Below are 25,657 nucleotides of genomic sequence, written 5' to 3'. Positions count from 1 at the left end.
TGCAGAGCTGAATTTAGTGTTTGCGGTGCCTGACTACTTCCCTGTCATCACATATGGACATTAAACAAACACAAGTTCTGTTTTGGACAGTTTTTGGCTAGCTGTTAATAGCTCTCAAAGATGTCACTGTGATAGTAATTCAAGCTAAAACATTATCATGTTATTTTATAGTATATATAGTGTATGATTGACTTACGATAACCGCCGCAGTAGTGACTTATCCGTTGTATACAAGTTTGTTTTCTTACATTTAGGGGTAAAGTAGCCAATTGCCTTGTTATTTCTTTCATTTAAGTCAGTGAGAGTCCTGTGACCGTTTGTGCTCATGTTTTGCTTAGAGAGAGAGAAGGTTTGGAGTTTGCAATTGTGACACATGCCCGTGATATCTGTCAGTCTTTTGACAGACCAATTTGGTTTTGAATGTCATTTGATCTGAAAATGCAACACACATTCATTTGTTTATGAGAAAGCGAATGAATATTATCTCCGGATTTTACTGTCCTAAGCTCAAAGATAAAGAATTGCGAACCAATCAAATTGAATCATGCGGCCCTCATTAATCTATTTTACTGGCCTACTTCACACAAAACAAAGGCCCGATCTATCTTTTGAACGGTCTGAATTTCTTGGTTCTTAAACTCTGGACAATGAAATCTGGAGAGGATCTCAACTCCATTATATAGAACAAAAAGGTAATTCAAGCGTTAAATTAACCCACATAACTCACATCTACGTCTAAATATGAAATAAGTAACATGTTTGTGCTTTGTTCTTCCATCACTCATCATTCACATTCACTTTTTGGTCAAAAGTGAGACTTCTCTTCATTTTGTTGTGCTTTGCCATGTAAATGAGCGGTGCCCTCATCTGAGTCGTGGGCAAACTATGAACTTTCGCCATAAAAACTATGTGTAGTTCAGTTGCTCTACACGATCAATGATTTGCGTACAAGAATAATCATTCATGCGACCATGGGATAATTAAAGTGATTTTTATGTATTTTTTTTCTCATAGAAATTTCTATAACATTGGTATACTGTCATTGTAGTGTCCGTTGTAATGATACAAAAACATGTATTTTTTGCACGGTTTGTCACAGTTATGGTACCCCCCCCGGGCCGCAAGTTCTCATTTGGGTGGCGTTTGATCATTTTCAATTGATTCGATTCGACGATCAGAAATTCGGAGAAATATGTAGAAGGTAAAAAGGGTTGTGTAGGTATCACCATCCTTCTCCTTTATCCCCCCTACATACGCTATTTATTCTCGTCATTGAGTTGAACAAATTTAAAGTGGTCTTACTTATACTTCTATGACCTTTTCTTTTTTAAAAAAAATTATTCTTATTAAAAAGAAGGGAATGGTTAAAACTATTAGAACAATTTAAGAAATGAGTGTTTTAAACCTGTGAAGTCTGAGTGAAAACTCAACATCCTATCCACTAGGATATTGGACCACATGTATTTTTTATTTTTATTTTTATTTTTATTTTTAATACTTGTACGACTATATCTTCATCAAAAATCAATTAAAAACTGTGAATTACGTCATCGTTGAGTTTTTGCGTGATCTTTTACAAGTGCAGTAAAATAACATTACTGAGTTCAATAAGCAAACGTTGGTGAATATTCAGCATAAATGTAAAAGGGCTTGAGCGATTTGGGCTTTAAGGCCCAAACCAAATATTCAAATGGGCTTGCCTGGTAATTAAGATTGAAATTTGCGTCCCAATCTAGGGTTTTGCAACACTTTTTCCCCCATTTTTTTCTCCAGCTAGGGTTTTAGCTCTTTCATCTCTCTATCTCTCTCTGCGGAGAAGGAAGCATGAGGGAGCTCAAGTTTCATGAGAAGAAGCTGCTGAAGAAAGTTAACTTCTTGGACTGGAAAAGAGAAGCAGGTCACAGAGAAACTCAGGTTCTGCAGCGCTACCATGTCACCGGTCGCGACGACTACAAAAAGTAGGATTTCATTTTTTTTTCCCTTAATTTCATGTCATTTTTTTCAGGTTTTATCAGTCGATTAATCTTCCGATGAACTGGGTTTTGTTTCTTTCCAATTAAAAATTTGAAAAAAAAAATTGGAAAATAGGTACTCGGGTTTGTGCCGGATGGTGCAGAAGCTGGTGCACATATTGAAGCAGTTGAACCCGAACGATCCGTATCGGATCGAAATGACCGATATGCTCTTGGAAAAACTGTGAGTCTTATTTTTGTGTGCTTCTGATGCTGCATGTAGTTGAATTGATATGTCAGTTGAAAGTATTAATATTACAAAGCTGCATAAGAAACCCTCATAAAAAGTTGCCGAATTTTGGTCAGTTAGGTCCTAAGGAGTGTTTCTTATGGACATTATGTGTTACACTATGGGTTATCGAAAAACAAAGTAGTGATCGAGTCGAAATTTAGAAAGTTCAACCCCTCAAGTTTGGTTGTTATTGTGTTGAAATAAAGAGAGAGGTGTTTGGGATGTATCGAAATTGAGAAACTTTACCCCCGAATTGTGTTCATTATTGTGTGACATAAAGAGAGAAGTGTTCGGGATCTATTCAAAGAGGTTCCGGTTGTAGATGACTTGAATATTGTATGATCCGAACTCAATAGGGTTATGTCTGTTTTAGCATCATCTTAAGTGCTCCGTGCTTAAAAGGTTTATGTTGATGACAGGTACAATATCGGTGTGATACCATCCAAGCAAAGCTTGGCATTGTGTGAACGCTTGTCGGTGTCATCCCTTTGCAGGTAATCTTCTCCTTCCTTACGCTCAATGAATTCTTATGAAACTATTGACAGAAAAGTTTGCAACAAAAGTTAGAAGACGTTCTGCCTTGGTAATTGCTAGTGTCACTACTTTATTTGACACTGTCATGAGTGATGATGGCTTACCATGTCTACGTTTACAGACGGAGGCTTTCAACCGTTTTGGTTCGATTGAAGTTTGCTGAACACCTGAAAGAAGCTGTCACATACATCGAGCAAGGACACATCCGTGTCGGTCCAGAAACTGTTACTGACCCAGCATTCCTCGTGACAAGGAATATGGAAGATTTCATTACATGGGTGGATTCATCGAAGATTAGGAGAAAGGTGCTGCAGTACAATGACAAGCTGGACGACTACGATGCAATGAATTAGGGCATCGTAACTTTAGGGTTCTTTCGGCCTTCTTCTGTTGGTGGCCGAAAAAAGAAGAACCACATTTAGTTTGCCTGGTGTATCATGTATTAAACACCTCAGATGGAGGGTTCCTTCTTTTGTTTTAAACACATTTTTCTCTACGGGTTCAATACATACATACTTATCAAGAATTTCCTATTGAAATGAGTTCGGCTTCTCTCCTAATCTCCTCACTTTCATTGCTAAGTCCCGTAATAATTGCAGATGTGTTTGGAAATGCTTTTAAAATGATTGAAAGCACTTATGATGAAAATGTTTTTGAACTCAATTTTTAGTAAAAATTTAAGTGGATCATGAAAAAGCATTTTGTGAGAAGCACATATTTGGTTATTTCTCTAAAATCAATTTCACAAAAAACGACTTCAGTCGTTTTGAAAGCAATTCCAAACGATTTGAAAGAACTTCCAAACGAGTCTATAGATTGATGAGTTAAACCGATCTGCAAGCAACTTCCCACCAAACCTCGAAATTTGAAGAGAAGCTTACACTTAAAGTAAAATTGTCAAAATTGTCGCGGTAGACTCATAGGGCGAAACATATAAATTTACCAAAATTGCAGATTTTAGGGAGAAAAAAAAAAAATTACACTACCAAGGAGCCATATGCACACAACACACTCAAGAAGATACAGAGATATGTACGTAGTTTCAAGATTCTGAACCCCATTTTTCATGGGGTATGTAATTTTACAAGTATCACTATCGCCTAAATTAAAAGAAAACCCGGCAGATACTACGACAGCAACGCATACGACGCCGGTAGCTTAACCCAACTCTCAGCCTCTCCCCGCATCGATTGCTGCACGTACAAAGTCCTCGCAGTTGGTAATGCCACCAGACAGCACATCAGCTAATACACCAATTATGTCAAACGCCTCCTGCAAATCGCTTGCGGAACTCATCTCGTCAAGCCACGATAGCATTTCTTTCGATAAATCCACCATCTCCTTCACGTTCAAAAGCCGCTCTTTCATCACTACCTCCCAAGCTTCCAAGCTTCCACTGTCATCCCCCTTCGATACTTTTGATGTACCTTCTGCTCGGGTGGGTGCCGTATTTGCTGGTTTTTTTACCTTGAAGAAACGTTGGAGCTGCTCAATCAAGCCAGTGTAGACAAGCATTGGTCGAATGACGGACAATAGCTCATCAGCACCCCCGATCTCTGCACTAGGACTTTGGCTTGTATTACCAGACTCTATCTTGACTATAGGAGATGAACTGGATGATGTGCGACCTGCTGACCGGCCATGAGTGTGCTGCATGTAGGCATGGTATATTCCACGCTGCAAGAAGGCACGGCGGTGTTGCAACCAAGATTCATGAGATTCCGAAAGAAGTGAATTCACCATCATAAACTGGACAGTTTCTTCAGATCCCATAGACGGTTGTTTCTCAGGAGTGGAAGGCCTAGAATCTGATGCAGACGATGACAAATATGCTTTCAGAGACTTGGCTATTGTATTACGTTGAGATGGGCTTCCCTGATCAAGAAGGTGACGTGCCATTTGGATCATGAAAGGAAGAAATCTGGAGTTGCTTTCCCTTCCGCCACCCCTGCTTTCTGCACTAAATGATGCCCCGGTCGCAAAACGAGCTAGCATCTACATAACAAAACATTCATAAATATAAGGTCCACATTCAAGATAATATACAACAGAAAGGTTAAATAACAAGACAGAAAAAAGTGAAGGAAAATACTGTACCAGAACAATGTCATAAGTCAACAGCCGAAGACGGCTCCCATCAGCACGCCCAAGAGCATTGAGGTTGTCCCAGAACTGGTCAACATAGCGAATATACTGAGGTAAAGGAACAGATGGACCTCTCACAGGAAACAAAGAATTGCAAAGAGATTCATTGTTTCGAAGAGTTGCTCCTTCCCACTCTTTCTTTGGATTCTTCAGAGCAGCATCTGCTCTCTTGGCTTCCTGATGGCACTGGAAATGAATAATGTTGAAATAACTAACAGTTGTATAAACACACTCCCCACGTGCGCTTCCAGAAGTCCCTGCACCTAAATTCACTCGCTTGCTATAAGAGTAAACACCAAGTAGGTCAGTGGGCCTCAAACTGTAACCCTCTCGGCAAACCATGCATGCTAAGCCATCCTCCTCCTCTTCCTCCACGTCTTCTAAACCTTCAAGTAATGGTCGTGAAACAACAATACGCTCACCACCGTCTGACGCTAGCTCTTGTCGCATTCCAAGATCCTGAGTATTTGGATACGAAAGGAACCATCAGTTTCACCGCTAGTAATTAGTTCTACTCATTTTCTCAATACAAATTACACGAACATCAAATAAGAAAATAAATACATTAAGGACTAAATTCTATCCTAATTTACCATGAGAATCATATTGCTTTCACTCGCTGACCCTAAGGAAAACTAAACTCCTGTTTTAAGTCGAGAATAGATATTTTCTACCATCATTTTCCATATCAAATTCAGTAACATGATAACAATCTACTTCAGTAGGCACCTGCTTTCATATAATTCATATATAAACTATAAAAAGAATTTTCAATTACTATTAAAAAATGCTCAATGAATTACCTGAAGCAATTCCTCTCTTTTCCTTAGAGCTCTACGCCTCATTTCATCCCTAGTGGCATGTCTCAACCTCCGCACCTTCTCCTCCAAAAAGCCATCTCCTTTTCCCTCCTTATTTGAAAGGGTGTCCAATAAGTTTTCAGCCCTTGCGCCTATCTCGTTTTCCCCCGAGACCCCTTCCAAAGCATGAAGCAAAGGTAAAATTCCTCCCTCATCAATACACTTTTGAGTGGCCAAATGTCCTGTTGACAAGCCTCTCAGCATAGACAATATCAGTGGGACAGATGGCAGTTTTAAGCCTGTTGCCCATTCTGCACTAGATTTAAAGCCAGCCTGTCCTGCAACTGAAAAACTATCACTCAGATGTCTAACTGCAACGCCAGTAATACCCCTCTCAAGAATAATGTCTTTCAATCTGTCTCCGCAGGAACTTGTTTTAAGAGACTCAGATACCCTTACAAAATTTTCCAGCGTGAACCTCTGCTTGGCAGCTTGCTGGGCGATGCTTTCATCCTTTGGGTCATCTACATGTTCTCTTTCCAGCCGGTCATATTCCCTCCAGTCCTGCAAGGGTGGGCTGAAGTGCTGGATAAGCACTTCCATTGCAGCAGGTTCACCATATGTCAAGTAGGGCAAGATTCTTGCAACCATCTCATTGTTCCTCTGCTGTTTGTTTGATTTCTTAAGGCCCAAAGGATGAGATAATCTCTCCAGAAACATGAGGACTATTTTCTTGGCCTGTTCACCCGTCTCTTCACTAGTGACAGTAAGAGCACTTTGTGTGATGCTAATGTTATCACTTTCATTAGCTTCCAGAGTCAGACTCTCAACAATGAGAAGTATGCCTTCAGCTGGCTCCATGGCATCAACAGAAAAGGCACGTCTCGCCGTTTCAAGGAGTAGACCTAAAGCTCCTAACCTCAGCAAAGCTCGCCTGTTCTCTCTTATTTTACAACAATGCATGAGGAGATTTAGAACAGCTACCAACTGCTCTTGGTTGGACTTGAAATCATCTCGCAGACGCTGTAAATCATATTAAAAGTCAGTTATTTCAGCAATATGTAGCAAAAGGTTTCACTTCAAATGTCAAGTAGGAATAATGAAATAGGAAATGCACCTGGATCATGCTCAATATAATTTCCAGCCCACCATACTCACGAACAGCACCTGCAATGGCAAACTCAACCTCTGGATCTTGTGACTCCTCTCTATCTTCTTCCAATTCTTTAATCATAGGCTCAGTTGCTTCACCATCTAAGCCCTGGAAATTGTACCCAAAAAGAGAATAGTTATGATCAAAAGAATATCAAGGTAAGAGTCGCAAGACCAAAAATAATAGAAAACGTGACGTATTGATCCATTAGGAATAAATGATGTCAGGTTGCATTTGGATGAACAATTTTGAAATATGAGATTAGTTTCAATATCAAGCTTAAGTTGGCTGTTATAATGAGTACCTATCTTTAGATTTTAGCAAAATTCATGGATTGATTCAAAATTTAACACAAAATGAATTTAAATGATTGGGTGAAGCATAACATCTTAAATCTATGCTTTACATGATCTGTTAGAGATTATACATGATTTGATAGAGAAATAACTTTGTTTTTCTATGGAATTTAAATGTCAGTTTTGTTTGAACTTCATTTATGCAATTTGAATGGAAGTGTGACCAAACAGCCTATATATCATATATTGGTACAGAAATGGAGAAAAGGCGACTCCTTTGTCATTTAGAAGAAAATCCTTATCAGTATGCAGACTTGTACATGGGAAAATACACAGCTATAACAAACCTGAAGCCGATAGGTCACTGTCATAGGAGGAGAGTCTCTAGCTGATGGGACAGCATTAGGCGATAACAATGTCGTATTGGCTATGGCATTCGAAGATTGACTTGACTTCTTCCAGACTTGCTCATAGACTTGAGCTATGCTCAAATCAAGAGAGATGATGTTCCCAGCAACTAGCAATTCCATCCCATAGTCATCTTCAACAAGACCTAGCAGATCCAACTGATGGCAAATTTTGTTCTTGACATCACGCATCAGAGGACCAATCTCAGAGCTAGAATAGGGATTCTTTGTCATAGATCCCCTGATGAACTCTTCTTGTGTATGTGCCTTGTTAAGAACCAGCAGATACACTGGCTCTGGTTTTGATGGGCATATCAGATTGCAGAGCTGCTCCAGGATAAACTGTTCATATAGTTGAATGTTAGTGCTGGCACCTAAGTCAGTGAAAGCAAAACAAAGGAACCCCATGCTTACATATACAGAAACACAACAAAAAAGAAAGCGGAGAACACATGCAAATATGAGAAGGTGAGCCTTGTACCAACTATAAAGAACCCAAGAAATATTGGCTTTTATCTAGACAGCAAAAATTTTACCTACTACAAAAGTGTAATTAGGTATCAGTACATTATAACTTTGATGAGTTATTTTGATAAACCAGTCTTAAAGCATCATTTACAAGGCAGAGAAAACCCGAATGTTAGTTTATCATCCATACCAGACAAGTTCGTCCTTTTCTCTCCTCCCCATGGTTTTGCAAACCACAGACGCAGGCTCTAATGAACTGCCGCTTATTTTCGCTGCTTTCAAGCAGAAGGCTATCTAAAAGGTCTTTTAGAAGCCGATTGCAATCACTAATCAACTTTGTCTTCTGCACTACCAAGCCGCGAATAACAATAAGAGCCTCAAGAACTTCCGACAGCAAATTGTCTCGCATGAATCTGGCATTAATACAAACAAAATTTGCTAACCACAAAAGTTGTTTAAAAAAATGGAATCAGTTAAGCACAAAATTTGAAATTAGTAAAGAAACCAGTCATACCTGGATCGAATATTCGGAACCTGCAAAAATTTACCCAGCAGCTCTATAAGCTTGTGAAGTATGAATCCTTGAGAAATGTCAATACGCATGCTCCTTTCTAGAGATTCAACATTGCCTACTTCTTGAGTAATTAGTTTACAAATTGTACCAAGACATCCACGCACAGTCAAAAACAGGCGAGCCTCTTCTGAATCTATCATCTTGAACAGAGACTCAAAATATTCTGCAGCACTTTCACCAGCAGAAAGAGTTGCAGGTAGCAAGGACACTAGTAAGTTTAATAACCGAAATCGTCTTGATGTACTCTGAGCACAGAGCAGAGTTATCAACATGCACATCTCTGACCTTATAGATTGAGAGCAAGCACTAAGAGCAAGTTCTGTAACCCAAGACCCCAGCTCAAATGCTGACAAGTCGTTCTTAGCTGTCTTACTAGTACGCCTCTTCCACCTGAGTGCATATTTAAGAGCCAGGAATTCTTGTCTCTGAGGTCGAGTCTTCTGGCTACCAACTTTAACAGACTGGGACACTTTGTACTGCCTTCTAACAAAATCAAGATATGATGCTCCCTTCTCCCACTCCACATAGCTTAATAATTGAATGTCCTGAGTCTTCTGAGATGCATCCCAGTTCTTATCTAGTGGTTCTGCTGACTTGGTACCACCACTATGTCCGCCCAAAGATCCAGACATATTTGAATTACTTTCGTCCTTGATCTGCAAACCAGTGCTAGCTTTTCCTGTATTAGGCTCTTTATCTGGTACATCAGGTTTTGGAGGAGTACATGCCTGAGATATAACCCTCAGACAAGGAAGAATGACATGCTCAGAAATGGCAGGATGCTTAGCACCCACTTTGATAGAAGAAAATAGCAGCTGAAAAACAACACGCAATCTTGATTCCCAAAATTCATCAGTGAGAGAACATACTTCTGACAGCAATGACAACTCTTCACGAGTGGCCAGAGCAACGTCCATGGAGCGATGATGTTCAAGGCAGTACGTAACCTTTTTCTGAATTAAGCTGTTCAACTCGGTCACTGCATTTATATCACCCTCAGAGAATGCACAAAGAACAGCCCTAGCTTGGACACGAGCTGTTTTAGGACCTTGATGAATGTTATTTTCAAATAGTTCCGTTAAAATGCCAGCAGCAACAAGCTGTTTCTTGGAATTTGGATGCTTTGATAGGACCTGTAGGATTTCAAGACACTGTGTCGCAAATGTAGAAGCACAGCCATAGCAATTATTTGGAGATCTGGAAACCACAAATCTGGAAGCAGCCACTCCGTTAACAGACTGTTTCTGGTGCAAATAATTCATCAAAACCCGGCGTAACCCTTGCAATGTCTGGACACTTTTGCTGACAGAATCAAAAGCTGCTTTGCACTTCTCACCATACAGGACACCAAGAAGAGCTATTTTACGATTGATCTTACATACAGGCCCAGGTAAGGAGACCATCATTTGCTGCACCGAATCCTTCTGTTGTGAGTCTATTTCAATCTCACCAACACTCGACACAATCTTAAGCAGGGGCTTCTTGAATCCTAGAAGTTGCTGATATTTCCTATGAGCATTTTCTGATTCAGTTTCTATAGCAGCCAACCCTCTCTTCATATCTTCATCATTCTCCATGTCATCAAAAGCAAAACTTGGCTTTGCCATGAAGTTGAACTCAAATCTACCATATTTACTATAGCCACACTCGTTGCATAGAAAGGAGTCCAGATTTTCATAATTAATGTTGCGGCATTGCCTGCACTGATAAGCATTCTCATGGCAATTGCTACAAATACCATGCTTATCAGTGACAGGTCGACTGCAACGTGGGCATTGCAATGGTTCAAGAGACAAAGCCTGGAGATTTTCGTAGAAGGAATCCAGCTCAATCATGAAGTTACAAGCTGTTATTGGAATGGGAAAGTCCACTTTCAGTTCAGTCTGATTGAAAGTAAGATGGCAACTCTTGGCACGTTTCCAAAGAGACCAATTATTTTTCAACTCTGACAAGTCAGCCACGGGTCGGTTGTTGTAATACAGGTTCAAGACTTTCACTGATTTAGACTTCCGCGCATCATGGACGTTCATGGTCACTGTCTGGATGGTGTAACTCCCAGTGCATTTCACTATGATGCGATTGTCAGTGAACTTTGTTTCAGATTTCAGACTTTCTAGCTTCATCCTGCTGTATGGCACCTCTGGAGAACTGCAAGCAACACAAGGCTCACTCTCAAGATAGTACCCATCAAATTCGACTAATCCACTTAAAGTGTTGTATATGCGGGAATTTGGATGATTAGCTAAAAGCTCATTTTGTGAATGAAGTGTCTCGAAGATGCATTTGACTACATCAGGGGTTAAGCATCGATCCACAAGCTCACTGCTCTGTTGCTTTGAGCTGTCATCCAGAGCTTTACCCAGCAACCATGTGATAAGTTCAGTATACTCAACAATATTTTGACCATACATTGGTAGACATTTTACTTTCTCCAAGAGAGTCACCACCATAGTTTCCTTGAATGATGACTTAGCATGATGCCACACACCATAAAGAACACACTTGGCCTCTGCACGCACAGAACTAGAATTCCATTCAAGCAAAAAGCAATCAATGAATTGCTTCAAGACATCTCCACCCTTGTCAGTGAAGATATTTATCAGAGACTCCACATCCACATAGGACTTTTCCGAACCAGATTCTGTTCCTTCTTCACCTTTCTTCTTCTTTTTGGAATCATGAGATTGTGTCCCTGATTTGTTTGAATTCATACCTGAATCCACAACTTCAGTTTTCTGTAATGAATGACCAATCTCCTTTCCTGTGTAAAAGGAAAGATTCAACAGCTTCAAAATCTGAATAACTGACTCTTCTCCAAGATAGAACACTCCATTAATCAAGAATGGTAGGAAATCTGAATGTTTCAAACAGTACTTCTGCCAGTTCCGAGGTCGTGCTGCAGCTACTTCAGCCATAGTAGAGAGGCACTTAACTATCTTAACACTTCTCTCATATGACAAATGACTTTGAAACCCGCCCGACTTGTTTACATGCTTGAAAAGTTTTTTCATCTCACTTGAGAATTGCCAGGAGTCTCGCACAGTGTAATAGTGAGTTTTGCTTCCACAGAGATGGAGGAAAAGCCTCCTTGCATATCTTCTCACAAAAGTTGTGTGAGGATTGTTAATGTAACTGCAGAGAACATCTTGATATCCATCTAGCTTCAGATCCTTGCCAGATGAGATCTTTGAAACCTTCTCTTTCTCCCCAGTCTTGTCTTGCTTTTCAGGTCTAACCAAGGTGTACACCAGCCGGAAGGTATTCTCCAACAACAATCTATGGTAGTCAACAAAGATATCTGTACGGTGGGCTTTTGCATATGAGTCTGAAAAGAAAGGAGAAAAATTGCCAGCTGCTACATCCCTTCGAACTGTTAATAGAGCACTACATCCAGAACCAGGTCCTGCGTTTTCATAACTAACAGCAGGGGACTTAAAAACATGCACTAGCTGTTGCAGTATCTCCATCAGGTAATTGACAACAGATTGTTGCCTAAGAGAATTGCATGCTCGGAGCAGCTGGGATGCAAAGTCGTTTTTCTCTTGATCATCCAAGGAAGATGAAGCAGCAACCAAAGTGGAGGGCGAAATCTGGATGATGCTTTTATCATGTGTATCTGTTGTCCCACTAGGTTTTGGCGTAGAACCATCACTGCCAGGCTGGTGCCAGTTTCGTAACATCAATGTAAAGAACATGAAAACAAGTATTGCAACTTCCCCAAATGTAGAGCGGGATTTAGTAACAAAAGGTTGGTTCAGATTAAGCTCATCCAGAAACCATCTAATCAATTTCTCCAAATCTAAGCTTTCAGGCTTCGAGATATCTATGAAAGGCCCACCAACAGCAGATGATAATCTGTAGAAGAGCTGCATAACAGGGATTGCCTGGACCCCCGACATCGATTGCATCCACCCTTTTAATTGTTCAAGAAGCTCAAACAGAAGTAAGGAATTTAAAGCCCGTTTCGAAGCAGAAATTGAAACAGAGTCATTCACTGAAGCAGAAAACTCCCCAGACTCATTGGGTTCCAGGTCATGAATTGATGGGGCAGAATTCTGAGTCCTGGCATCTGCAGATGCTTGCAATATGCTTGAATCACTTACATCATCTGGTGTGAAGTGAAACTCATTGCCATCTCTGCCTAATGATTCCACTTCAATGGGTATTGCTGTCATAGGATGATCTCTGGAGTGCGGTAGAGGGAGACGATCTGCATCCAGTACTTCATAGCATGCCTCACACAGATCAAAATCAGGACAAATAGTACAATGCCATCGCCTTCTGAGTATAGGAACAGTGGTGCAACCATCACAACAGTATTGAACAGATGAAGTGATTGAATCTTCTTCAGTTGTGACTTGGGCTTTTCCACCAGTTGTGCCGGCATGCACAGGTGCAGATACTGCATTTTCTGCAACATCATCGGTGGCCAACATAGTTTGCTTTGGAAATGGAACCTGAAGCAACCTTGAAGATATTGCCAAGCTGAAACAGAAATGGTAGTCCAAGTGAATAATAGAATAAGCTAAAATCAAGTTGAAGATATAAATAAATAAATAAATAATAAGAATTTACTACCTTGTTGATGTTTGAACAGCCTCATTGGACGAAAAGAGAAGCTTTTTGAATAATACAGCAGCAGGTCCAACAGAGTGTACCCCTGTATCCTTTCCATGTAAAGCCAGGCATTCAGCATAACAATAAATGAGCTCTACAGAAGAAATAACAATGTTGTTCATTGTTTGTGTGTCAAGCTGCTCTAAGTCCAAAATTCCCCAAAGAACTTGAATAAGCCCATCAATAACTTCAGAACCTGGATGAGGGATAGGAATCACAGATCCGTTAATTGCAAATGAAATAAATGACAGATGCAGGATGAATACAGCAACCCGTGATAACAAACCGAAACTTATGCATAAACTTGTAACACCACCCAAAGTTGGGTGAACAAAAATTAACCCAGCTAACACCACGAAAATTCCAACATAACATTTTAGCAAAACACAATTGCAGGAGAAATAACTTAAAAGTAATGCAACCATCCATATGATTAATGTACAAGAATCATATCAACTTTACAAGAGAAACTACAAAGGAAGTAATTCAACAAGCACTTGATTAAATATTATGGAAAGTAACCTACCATGAATCAGATGCAAATAACTTAAACAATTAACTATATTGATTGGACATGTACCCTATGTTATTTATATGAAGATCTGGTTCCTGCTTAAGGTTCATATACTACATTCAACACAAGAGAGTGAATTCTTAAAAATGTAAGCAATTCAGTGCACTGGATAATGTGAAACTACCATGTATCTCCAAGAAAGTCGCCAGATTCGAGCGCCGGTGCAATGCAATCTTAGATACAGCACGCATCTGGGCTGTAAACTCTTCAATTATCCATGCCCCTGCAGTACCACCAACCCCAAGCCTTGAAGAGAGTACAGAGGTTGATTTCACCACTCCAAGAAGCTGCATGGTGTCCTTAACCTGAAGAAGACGATATCAGTTAATAATTAAACAAATGTCTTCATTTCCTCATGCATAAATAAGGACGCTGATAGAATTGCTAAACTGTCATAGAACAACAGTGGGTAATTTATTAATTGCTAATTCACATACTTGATAGTAAGTGTCCTTTTTGGTGAACACAGCCTGCAAGACATGGCAAGCAGCAGCCTGCAACAAGGGCTCTCGATCACTCTCAAATATTTTTTCCAATAACTGCTTGCACCTGAGTTTGCTCAGCTCCGGACTAATTTCCTCAACTCTTGAGCAACCACAAGACCTACACAATGAGTAAATCCTGGATAGAATCTTAAGACCATCAGCTATGACCTGCTCCTGCATAGGAGCAGACTGCATTGACCGGCGTTTTTTCCCAGATCCTGAAAGCAACGAATTACAACCAAGGACATGAGCTTCCATATCAAGTACGGCATCCATCTTCTCTTTCCAGCCAAATTCATCTTTAGCTCTACCATATACTTCAAGACAGTCGATTCTAGGCAAAGCAGATCCATTAGATGTGGGTCCAACAGAGATTGTAAATTCTTCATCAGCAAGGAGTGACTCGGCAACTGTAAATGGTATATCATACCAAGACCGCATGCCCTCATCTAATTTAATCACCCTATGGAAAATAGTTATATCAGAAGGTATATGGTTTGCTGATGTATTACCCACATACACACGAAGCCCAACCATGATGATATCAGGGTTCGAATTGAAGACGGATATCTGAGGGGAAAAAAAAGTAATGTTAGAATCAATAACTATAGAAGAAAGGAGATGAAAACCAAAAGATCAGACACTAAAGCATGCCATGAGTGTCAGGTCACTAGACCCTAGCAACAATTACCTTACATCCTGCAGGGCTTGGACCTTCTAGAAAGCCATCCTCAGATGCCAAGCTCTGCTTAGCCCCTTCAGAATCACCATTTCTGATGGCATCGCCACCCAATTTCACATCTGCTGTTATGCACACTGTTTTCTCGAAAAAGTCAAGCGGGAATTCTGGGTTAGTGCCAGCATAAGCCTTGTTGCTGAGAATTCTGGAACCCAATTTTTTTACTTTCTCCGCTGTTGCACTAGCATCGGCATCAACTCCCATTGGGGTATGTGAGTATATCTGCAGGCTACCATCATCATGTAAAACAAGACAGTGAATCTTATCTTTGGATAAAGGCTTATAAGCAGTGACTCCAACTAGAGGTGAAGTAGAACCCACTGCATGTCGCAAGTTTTGTGCAAATAACTCATGCGATCCCATTGATACAGCAATGGCAGAGTTCAATTTTATACTTGAGAAGCAAACAAATAAACCACTGCCAGCCAGCAATTCCTTCCAACGATGAAGTCCAGCAGACCGCTGTTTACCATCTTGTTCCTCCTCATAAATGGTAGATATTTCACTTAGAGATGAGGCATTGGGGCTTAGCCGTCCTACCAAGGTAGTGCCATCTTGATAAGATAGGAAAAGTAATTTGTACGCTGAAGAAAAGTACAACGATGAGCCCTTCACGTCTATTACTTTATCCTGTATCGGGATTACTTCCTTCAAAGGTGTAGCCCCCATATTACCTTCGACTGACAATTCTAGCCTGAACAGCTTTCCATGTTCTGAGAGAACAATAAGATACATCCTTCCCTGAGAAGCCACAACAAGTGTTGCATCCACAATCACATCATCTGGCAGAGTGAAGTAGTGTATAGGACTGATGTTGTCCTGAGATAGATCATATATTTTTACAAATTTGTTGGTAACGACCATCAACTGAACCTGAGAACCTGGAACCCAGTCAACCCGTCTAATATGTGCACCTTGCAGTGCCAGTTCAATGGCAAGACGATCAGTCACTTCACCACGAGGATTCACTGTGAGGACCTGGCAATCTTCATATCCTGCTACTGCAAGATAATTCTCTACCACTGGATTGAAAGTAAGATGCACGATTTCAAACCGAATAACATTCTTAGAGAGAGGCTTAACATTGGTCTTGTCTGCTGTCACTGGTGCAATGGTTGCCTGTCCAATCAACTGCCCAACATCAAATATAGCAACCTTATCACCTTCTCCAACAGCGAGTCGCCCTCGAAGACTGACACTGAGCAAGGATTTGACAAGAGACCCACTAGCTAAATGTGATTTAAGTTCCTTGGCATTTGAATAGTCGGCCTTTATCTTCAGGTCTAGGGACCCACTTTTATATGCCTTCTTCAATTGCAAGAGTTCAACACCAAAAGAAAGCATTTTGTCTTTACCAAGAGTGATTTTATTATCTTTTGACATGTTGGAGTCTCGTTTACAAGTTATATATGCGAACAATGAAGAGCAAAGTTCAAGCACGTGACCTTCAACGTCAAGTTCTTCAAGCAATGGCGTGATCGCATCTTGAAGCTCCCTGGGGATGGATAGTCTGAGAGGGTTATCTACATCAGTACTGGTATCCTCATCAAAATCTGAATCACTTTCAGGCAGCTGCTCTCCATCATCTGTGAAGGGTAAGAAAGCCTGGAAATTACTAGCACTACGGACTGGCGCGCTACTACTTCCAGTGAATTTGCGTGGCTTTAAGCACTGACAGTTGCTTCCTCTAACACCCCCAGCTCCACAATCACAAAAGAAACGACTAGAGCGAGAATAAACAACACGATGACCGCGATGACAAACTTTTGCACACACAGAGCAACAGCCCTTTGACACTGTTAGATCACATGTATAACAGAAGTACCAGTGTTGTTCCATGAAATTGCTACCACTAGAAGTAAATGTGCAAACTTTAGAAGCAAGGGCCTTTTCACTGTTAGTATCCTCTTCATCATCCTTGTCCAAGCTGGCCACCTCACCATCAGAAGTTCCATCATCCTCATCCTCATCTACAGAAGTTGCATCACATTCAAGAGCCATGGAACCACCTTCTTGATTAGAAGAAAGGACCAATGCCTCGGAGTTTTTCCTTGATCCTACTGGCCTTGGAGCCATAGATCCCACACCAAGAGCATTTACAGGCAGAGACTTCCCAGACGACCTTTCCTGGGTGTTCTTGCCAGACCCACAATCGCTTAAGACACTCCCGAAAAAGCCGAAAAGAAACTTCAGGCCTGGTAGCAGGCAATCATTGCCAGCAAGCTTCTCCATCAGCATTATGGTCTGCTTTAAAAGCAATCTCACTGAAGCATCCCCCTTAGATAGTTGAACAACGAACTGGAAAAATGATTTGGCAACATGAATATCAAATTGCAAAAATGCAGGTTCAAGGGAAACCAGAACAGCTTCAAAAATATGACTCTGCAGTTCTGTTGATTTCAAATTAGAAGGTGAGGATACGATACATAAAATAAAGTTCATGGTTGACTCTCTGAGAGAGACGGAACTTCCTTTTGCACTATTAACTCCACCTGAAGCTTCCGTAACACAACCTAACAGCCTCTTCTCCAACCATTTGGAAAGCAAAACCAAGTCCATGCCAAGAAATTTGTTTTGGATCTTCTGTTTAAGACCAGGAAACAGCTCTCCAGTTAACAGAGCAACAAAAAAGTTAAGAACCTTTATGTTAACTGTTTCAGAGTCACAATTGTGTAGAGTGTCAATTAGAACCAGTAGATCGCCACGCTGCACACAAAATAGCTTCTTCACCTGCTCAGGGACATCTTCCATACCAAGATAGAATTTAAAATAATCAACTTTTACAGGGTCTTTCCTTAGGCTATCCATCGTATCAATAGCTTTGGTAACTATGCACTCATGGATACTGCTGTCACTTACTCCTCTGGCATTGATATCCCTTAAAAATCCTTCTAGGTGCTCTAATAGAATTAAATTGGCAAAATCTGATGCTCCCAAGCCTACACTCAAGCTGTCATATATGGTTTCACATTTCCCATGAATGCTTTCAAAAATCCTATCAAACTTGATTGTCACTACCATATCAAGAATTTGATGGAGCACTTCAGTCTCCAAGCAGACATTTCCTATCATATCTTTCATTTTAAGCAGACCAACCAGAATGGAAACGATCCCTCTAATGTTAAGAATGCAAGAAAAGAGGAAACCACTGGAAGTCCGAAGATTCAATGGGAAACCATGCAGCATCCATTCCCAGGAGGCCCTACACAAAATTCCTGAAGCTCTTTTGTCAATAATAACATCAAACTTTGCCAAAGGGTCAATGAGAGACTCCAGACGGAAAGAATAAGTGCCAGTCTTTCCTAGCTCATCCTGAAGGCATTTGTCAAATCCTGAATGCTTAAAAAGCAATAATGGCGAAAACCCATCAGCATCCTTCTGGCTATTACCAAAGGTAGCAACAAAAGCTTTCTGATAAGCCAGTAAGTAACTGTTCAGCAAAGATGAAAATGTCTTCAACAATATTGAAACTTGATCAGCATTCATTAAAGAGGCAATCAGCCCTTCAGCAACAGCAACATACTCATTGTCCTTAGACGCGTTCTCTATCCAGTTTGAACCCATTCCTGGGACTTTATTCTTCATGCCATACCTCCAGATCCCAACATCAAGCAAGGAGAGTGCCAAAGAAAGCCATGTTGCATTTCTCAAGAAACCCCAGCCTAATTCCTCAGTGTGATCAGATATATGTTCAGTATGTAAGAGCTGAAGCAGCCGAACTATAACTTCAGAATTAGTTTTCGCACCAACAGCGGCCTGATGACCTAGAATTGAATGGCTGAAGAAAATGAAATTTTCCATGTCAGAAATGTCAAGATTCTGTGGATTGCTACTTGAAAGAACCTGATGGTCCCTTGAAGTACCGATTGTTGGAAAATCCCAACAAAGTATGAAAATGTATCTTTCAACAATAAGATCCTCCACCACTGCAGCCTGTTTGCCTTTCCACAACCCCAGAATTAAGGACATGGTTGAACAAATCTCATCCCAGTTCAAGCATAAGGAGTCAATATCCACATAATCTATGGACAGCAAAGCAGGGAAGGCAGATATATCAATCAGCTGATGAATCAAGGGACTGATATCAGACTCTTCTTCAAATGATGCACTCATTACATTCTTAAATATCACTGAGACCCAAGATGACAAATGATCATTCACCCCAAGCTGTGCATTAGAGTACGGAGCCTCCCTCAATTTGGACCGCAGATGTACAAGCAAGGATGAAGGACAAGTCTGTGGGTAAAATACCATATGTCGAAGCACTAAAACTAACCTTGAAACCAGTAAAGCCCAGCAAGACAAATGCGTACTGTTAAAACCCAAAGTTGGAGCACCAATTGCTCGAAGAGCAGAAAATATTAGGTTCGCCTGTGATACTTTTTCCTCTTTGGATGATAAGTGAAATGCCACAAGAAGAATCTCAATGTGAAAAGCAGATGGAAGGGCCTCAAGAAGTTCCTTCAAGGTAGGGCAATTTAAAGAAACAGTTTTGGTCTTCTCAACAACAAAATCAACAAACCCCCTGAAAATTTGGGTTCTCAAGCAGCTACCAGCCAAACCCACCCTACAGAAAAGGGTGTGAGCTAGCAAGGTAAGGGTCTGATTATTGTAAACGAAAATATCATTCTCAACGTTCAAAATCTTCTCAACCAAGTCCTCTTCTATCGAATCAGATAATGCATGGCGGGTGACCAGGTCTTGCAACAAATCAAAACAAAGTTCATGGGTATGCCCAATCTTTTTCTCTTCATGTGAAAGGGAATAGCACTCAGGAGTCCTATCCTCGGGACATCCCTGGCTGTGGAGTAAGGACAGAAAAATATCAATATGGCTTCTGCTAAGCTTTGCACAACCATCCTCAAAAACAGACGGATGCCATTCAGGAGAGAAGATGCACACTTTAACAAAGCTCAACAGTTCCATAGCAGCTTCCATTGGCATATTACTCTGGCTGGAGCTAGAATTAGCAACCACTGATGGCTGATCATATCCGTCTGTAGACCCACGACCAGTCTCAGAGAAAAGGTCTCCAAAAAGGGGCTCGTCTTCATGGCAAACCACATTTTCTAATTCAGAGCTGCAAGTAGCTTTTGCACAGCTAGAATATGACCTCTCCGCTTTTGGTCTCAGTTTTACTCCCTCGGAATGAAGGAAAAAGATAAGATGCATCAGATCGTCCATCCATTGTTTTGAGGAAGGGAATATTATTTGCACAAGATGTTCAAATGTGTACCTTTGGAGTAACGGAATTTTCTCAGAATGAACAAGGCACAAAGGAGAATCAATAAAATTGGCACTACTTCCAGTAAGCTCTGTGTCTAACTCCTTCCAATTGACAGCCCGACTAGTCTGTCTCTTGAGGTCTTGAATGAGCATCAACATGTACACAACAATACGTGGAAAATAAGCTAGTGGGGGCTTCAGGTTAGCAGCAGCCTTGTCATATCTCCATACAGAAGCATCTAAATTGTCTAGCATGGAAGCTACCACACAGACTTGGACATTCAGGAAAACACTGCTGTTGCAGAAAGTAACCCGAACAAGTTCAAGAAAGTCTTCCAATAGCAAAAGACTGAGGCTCTCAAAACTACCCTCAACTGCAACGTGGCTATTTACAAACTCGAAGCAAGGCCTAAACAACCGAGGCACTGCATCAGCAAAAGAAGCAACTGCTTGCACCAATGATGCATCATATTCAATATATGGGATGTCCTTTGTGAGACTTCCAAGTAACTTTATGATCCTCAAACTAAAAGACAACCTCTTACAGACGTATGTCCCAGCACTCTTCTCATCAAACATATCTGGGAGCACAATGAGTCCCTTGCAGAGCAAAATCAAACGTCGAATGCACCCTGCGTGAACAGCTGCCCAATGCTGGGATAGAAAAACTAATTTGTTGAAATCCTGGTGGAAAGCAGGCCCACCAAACCCAGTGGCCTGCCTATCTGATTGTATGCACTCAGAAGCTAAAGACAAAAACAGACGATCCACTGGTTTCTCTGCCCTTGAACAATTGACACCTTCTCAGAAACATTAAAAGTATCTCATCAGTATCAAGTAAACCATGATGCAATAACACTAGAAGACATCAATTATTATGAGCAAAGCTCTTACCTTGAGGACCACACTTATTGTGGTTGTCAAGATCATTACCACAAGAATTATGGGTAACAGATGGCAACAAGTCCACCAGGCTATCTACAGAACAAGGTTGCAGTGTGCCAGGTGTTTTATCCATTCCATCGATCAATGCCATCTCCAAAAGATGCACCATATTATTCTGCAAAACCAAACAAAATTTGGATTATAAAAAAAAATTAGAGCCACAATTCACCCCTCCCCAAGCGTGCATAAACACGAATCACCACTCATAAAATGCGCCAACCAACAAGAAAAGACAATTAATTCAATAATACACTGCACTAGAAAAAAAGTTTGATCCCCACCATAGTAGTTGATTTAACAAATATGAAAACCAAGTAATCTGTTTTGTAGCACCAACAACCATACAAGCTGATATTAGAGAATAATAGCAAAATGTGCATGAATAATTCATAGCGCAATGGGAGTTTTAACAAAAAACCCACGGTATGTTCACTTTTGACAAAAAACCACATTTTTCCACTAAAAAGTCAAACCTGGTACTATTCATTTTACCATTTATTTTAAAACTCAAAGTTTTCAAACTCTTTTCATTAGTTTTCCTAAAAATAAAACCAGCTGCCTTTCAAATGATTATCGCGCAAAAGTAACATTCAAACTAAACTAATCATAGCAACTTGACATGGGAAGAAGAACTAACTAACCTGAATGCTCATATCTTCGGTGCTAAATTCTGATCTTTCCAAATAACATACTGCAAATTCCAACGACTGTTGCACAATGGCAACTATTATAGCATCCGCTTGATCCACTGTACAGGCAATCAAAACAAAATTAAGTAAACTTATTACCAAAACACTTCATTAACGATCCAAAATTGCAATCTTTAAGATTTATAAGCAAAAAAATAAAAAAAAATACTAGAAATACATAGAAAATTAGCTGCAACTTAGAAATAACTACTTCGAATATCGTCTACTTCTATATTAACAAGAAAGCATCAAGACTCAAAAAACAAACAAAAGGCAACTAATTTCACGTAGAAGAAGATGAAAAGAAGGCCACAGTACCCGACATAGAACGAGAGGCGGAAGCGACGGCGTAGGCAATCGAATACACAGCTTGAATTTGCGAATCGGTCCATGATTGGAGCCCTAGCTTGCCGTCTCCGTCGGCCTCAACGCCGCGTTTTAGAATCGGGAGAAGGTTCTCGAGTCCAGGTCTGATCGAGTCGGAGGAGGAGCGCAGTCTCTGTAGGAGATCAGTGGACGAGATAGGCTTGCCGTCCGAGTAGACGGACTCGGAGAGTCTGGCGAAGGTCTCGGCCATGGCGAGCGAGACGATCGGTGAGATGGTCAGTGCATCAGAGAGCGAGAGAGAGAGGGGAGGAGGAGGAGGAGGAGGAGGAGGAGGAGGGAGGAGTGTTGTTTGGGGTCGGAAGTAGTGATGGAGGAAATTAAAATGGGTTCAGGGAAGAGAAGGGAAGAAATAAAAATGTTTTAAAGGAGGCGGAGAGGAATTTTAAAATAATTGAAAAAGTTTTTGTTAAAAATATTTTTGGAATTTATTTTTAGTAAAAATGCAAATAAATCTTGAAAAAATATTTAAAATGCTTATTGCACATAACTGGTGCTTCTTGCAGAAAGTATTTAAAAGTGATTTTGAAACCTAAAAACATTTTCTCTAAAAGCGCTTTTAGCCATATTAAAAGCACATCTAAACAAGTTTTTAGTAAAAAGTATAAGATTTGTTTTTAACTATTTAAAACAAACAACAAAAGAACAAAGTATAGTATTATTCACACACTTATTTTCATCAGCGCATATCCTTGTTAGTTTTTTGCCATTAATTTCTTCTATTGTAAAAAATTAAGAACAGTGTGCGAAGTATAATTGGGTATATGAATGAATAATAACCAATTACCTATAACTTATCATTTGTTATTTATTGTCTACCCACGACGAATAGGGGTACCCGGTAGGCCTAGAGTGACATACGACATTTAATTACCATATTATTTTAAAGTTATGGTTAATTATAAGCTCACACTAATAAATTCGCCTGAATAAAATTATCTTATTACTTTGATTTAAAGTGAATTAATTATAAGGGTAATGTTAGGAATATCAATTTTTAAAACCAGATATGCAAACTAAATGATGTGTTACCAATAATAAATAAACATGTTAATTGATATTTAATTATAATCTAATCGTCTACAATCACATTATTTGGTTTAAAAAAATTTTGATCTCCCTAATATTACTCTAATTATAATTAGCCTGTGAACACTACTTTGTAATGAAGTCCTTGCGGTGTTAATTATTTATATGAAATGCATCTTTCCTTGTGACTGAATCTCTTCAACCTTCCCCGTCGAACTCCTCTCCTCTTCAGACAAACAGATTAAGCTTTAATTTTATCAAAGAAGCTCATATAAGATCAACGGACAAAAATTATCAAAGGGTGTGTGAGAAGTAAAATAAGGTGTGTGGATAGCACATTCCTATTTTTTAATTCTACAAGTTAGTATTTAGTTTTCTAAATCTAAGAGAGTGTATGGGCGAATATGTAATTTAATCAATCTAAGTTGTCTTGTTGGGATTTCCTTTTTCTTTTGGGTCAATCAAATGCACTTTTTATTAAAGCAAATAGCATCAATTGAACTTTGTGGATTCTTTTCTTCTCTTTTCACTCCTTCCTATAATCTCACTCTCTTTGTATGAACCATCCCTGTCTGTCCTCGAATCTCCACCACCAACCAATATCTGTGGGAGGGAGAGAAAGATAACATGGCTAGCTAGCAAGATCGGCCTCTAGAATTTAGAGTGACAAAAAAAATGGCTTCTTCAAATCCTCCAGAGCTTACATTGGGTCTTAAACTGGCTAACATTGAACATGTTTCACAAAAATTGTTTGTTCTAAATGAGCATCTTCAAAAACATCAAGAAGAGCTCTGTAAATTAGAGGCGTTTCGAACAGAGATGCCTCAATGTGTGCTTCTCTTGTTAGACGGTGAGCGCGTTATCTGTTTGTTCCTGCATTTACACATTTGGCTGGCTCTAATTTTTTTCCTATTACTCTTTGAGAAAATAGTTGGACGGTCTGATATATGTTAAATTAATTACCTCTCATGGGTTTTTTTTGATTAATTTTTTTTGCCTCATCGTGTGCTTTTTTTTATTATTGTCAAACGATAAATTTTATTAAATTAATTACTGATGAAATTTGAACCACGCTATCATGTAAGGATTATGTTATTGTAAATGATTTGATGATAGTGTGCTACCTGTTTAATCCATATCTGGTCGGCCCTTATTTATATTTTTTACCCTATTTCTCTTTAGAGAAAAGAGTTGAATGATTTGATATATATTAATTACCTCTCTTGGGTTTATTTTGATCAATCTTTTTTCTTTTCTCCTTGTGTGCTCCTGTTACCGAAACGGTGAGAGTGATATCTGTTTGTTCTCAAATACACACATGATCATTATTTTCTTTCCTATTTCTCTTTTAAGTAAATAGTTGAAAGGTTTGATTTATTTTGATTTATTTATTTTAGCCTCATTACTATTGTATGAAACGGAAGGGTGCTACTTGTTTTTACTGAGTTTTACACATGCGGCAGGCCCTTATTTTATTTTTATTCCCTATTTCTCTTTAAGAAATTAGTTGAAGGGTTTGATACAAGTAAAGTTACCTCTAATGGGCTTACATGATTTTTTTTTACTTATTCAATTTTGTTGTTGTTGTGATCATATAGCTATAGAAGTCCTCAAGAATGAGAGATCGAAACTCAGCGATCATCAATCCGAACGACGGAGTGCGTTCAAAAAAAATACAAGAGCTCGTCTCCTCCCTTCGACCCTAAGCCATATGGCATATAGATACTACTGATCACAAGCAGGTAAACAAGGTGACATAGACATGCAAATGTTCATTACTGATTTCATCTAATAATTTGTCTCATTTTAATTATTTTGTAAAAGGTGATGACTTTAATGTTCCCAATCATCTAGTCGGATAGGAATGGTGGCGATGAACAAAGAGAGCCAACCCTACGCCGTTCCCATGTGATTTGGACATGGCGGCCGACGATTTTGAGATAGAGTCAAAACCACAGGCAGAACCGGAGTCCCAGCCACAGCCACAGCTTCCACTGCCACTAGCGCTGCCAAACATGAAGAACAAAAGGAGGAGCTGGACGCCGGAGCTCCATGCACTGTTTCTGGCGGCCTTGAGTTTAATTGGAGGTCCTGAAGGTGAGGCTAATGAGTTGTGACAATATGTTCATAGAATTAGTTGAGTAATTCTTTATGGTGGGATATGATATCTAGTACCGCAGGTTTCTTGCTTGATCTAATATGTAGTTTGTTTATGAGCTTATTGTTGAGCAAAGTAAAACGAAGTTGGTAATTAGGTGATAATACAAGATCCTCCAGCACCATTTTTTGTTTCTTTGTGAGCCCCAAAAAGACGGGCATGCTCACAAAGATGTTTCGTTTTTAGTACT

At 39.8% G+C, this 25,657-nt stretch overlaps 2 protein-coding genes and 1 long non-coding RNA gene across 3 annotated transcripts; 2 read left to right on the top strand and 1 right to left on the bottom strand.

Annotated features, from left to right (window-relative positions):
• Window positions 1-1,736: 1,736 nt before the first annotated feature.
• On the top strand, window positions 1,737-3,304 carry LOC126582962 (uncharacterized). Its single transcript, XM_050247246.1, has 4 exons — window positions 1,737-1,958; window positions 2,089-2,196; window positions 2,664-2,738; window positions 2,900-3,304. The coding sequence occupies exons 1-4, from the start codon at window positions 1,825-1,827 to the stop codon at window positions 3,129-3,131; spliced, it is 549 nt and encodes a 182-aa protein (XP_050103203.1). The 5' UTR covers window positions 1,737-1,824; the 3' UTR covers window positions 3,132-3,304.
• A 451-nt stretch (window positions 3,305-3,755) lies between these two features.
• LOC126582961 (auxin transport protein BIG-like) lies at window positions 3,756-22,615 on the bottom strand. Its single transcript, XM_050247245.1, has 14 exons — window positions 22,215-22,615; window positions 21,849-21,955; window positions 21,157-21,322; window positions 14,989-21,062; window positions 14,250-14,867; window positions 13,937-14,117; window positions 13,200-13,434; window positions 8,562-13,106; window positions 8,238-8,460; window positions 7,520-7,921; window positions 6,841-6,984; window positions 5,727-6,746; window positions 4,876-5,382; window positions 3,756-4,773 (listed from the first exon to the last, which is right to left on the bottom strand). Exons 1-14 carry the CDS (start codon window positions 22,471-22,473, stop codon window positions 3,949-3,951), a joined length of 15,306 nt encoding a protein of 5,101 aa, XP_050103202.1. The 5' UTR covers window positions 22,474-22,615; the 3' UTR covers window positions 3,756-3,948.
• A 1,442-nt stretch (window positions 22,616-24,057) lies between these two features.
• Window positions 24,058-25,657, top strand: LOC126582960 (uncharacterized). The gene is made up of 3 exons (XR_007609641.1): window positions 24,058-24,159; window positions 24,908-25,051; window positions 25,134-25,657. It is a non-coding gene; the product is annotated as an uncharacterized LOC126582960 (long non-coding RNA).

This window comes from Malus sylvestris, chromosome 9, assembly GCF_916048215.2.
Source record: "Malus sylvestris chromosome 9, drMalSylv7.2, whole genome shotgun sequence".
Lineage (NCBI taxonomy): Eukaryota > Viridiplantae > Streptophyta > Magnoliopsida > Rosales > Rosaceae > Malus > Malus sylvestris.
This window is presented reverse-complemented; position numbering and strand designations above follow the sequence as displayed.

What these genes read in the sequence shown, in the direction of transcription:
- LOC126582961 (XM_050247245.1), bottom strand. Translation starts at nt 22,473, where the DNA reads ATGGCCGAGACCTTCGCCAGACTCTCCGAGTCCGTCTACTCGGACGGC. An exon ending in GCTGTTCAAACATCAACAAG is followed by an intron (nt 13,107 to 13,199) that starts GTAGTAAATTCT and finishes TTTCTGTTTCAG; the next exon opens with CTTGGCAATATCTTCAAGGT. An exon ending in TGACTTATGACATTGTTCTG is followed by an intron (nt 4,774 to 4,875) that starts GTACAGTATTTT and finishes TTTGTTATGTAG; the next exon opens with ATGCTAGCTCGTTTTGCGAC.
- LOC126582962 (XM_050247246.1), top strand. Translation starts at nt 1,825, where the DNA reads ATGAGGGAGCTCAAGTTTCATGAGAAGAAGCTGCTGAAGAAAGTTAAC. An exon ending in GGTCGCGACGACTACAAAAA is followed by an intron (nt 1,959 to 2,088) that starts GTAGGATTTCAT and finishes ATTGGAAAATAG; the next exon opens with GTACTCGGGTTTGTGCCGGA. An exon ending in TCGGTGTCATCCCTTTGCAG is followed by an intron (nt 2,739 to 2,899) that starts GTAATCTTCTCC and finishes CTACGTTTACAG; the next exon opens with ACGGAGGCTTTCAACCGTTT.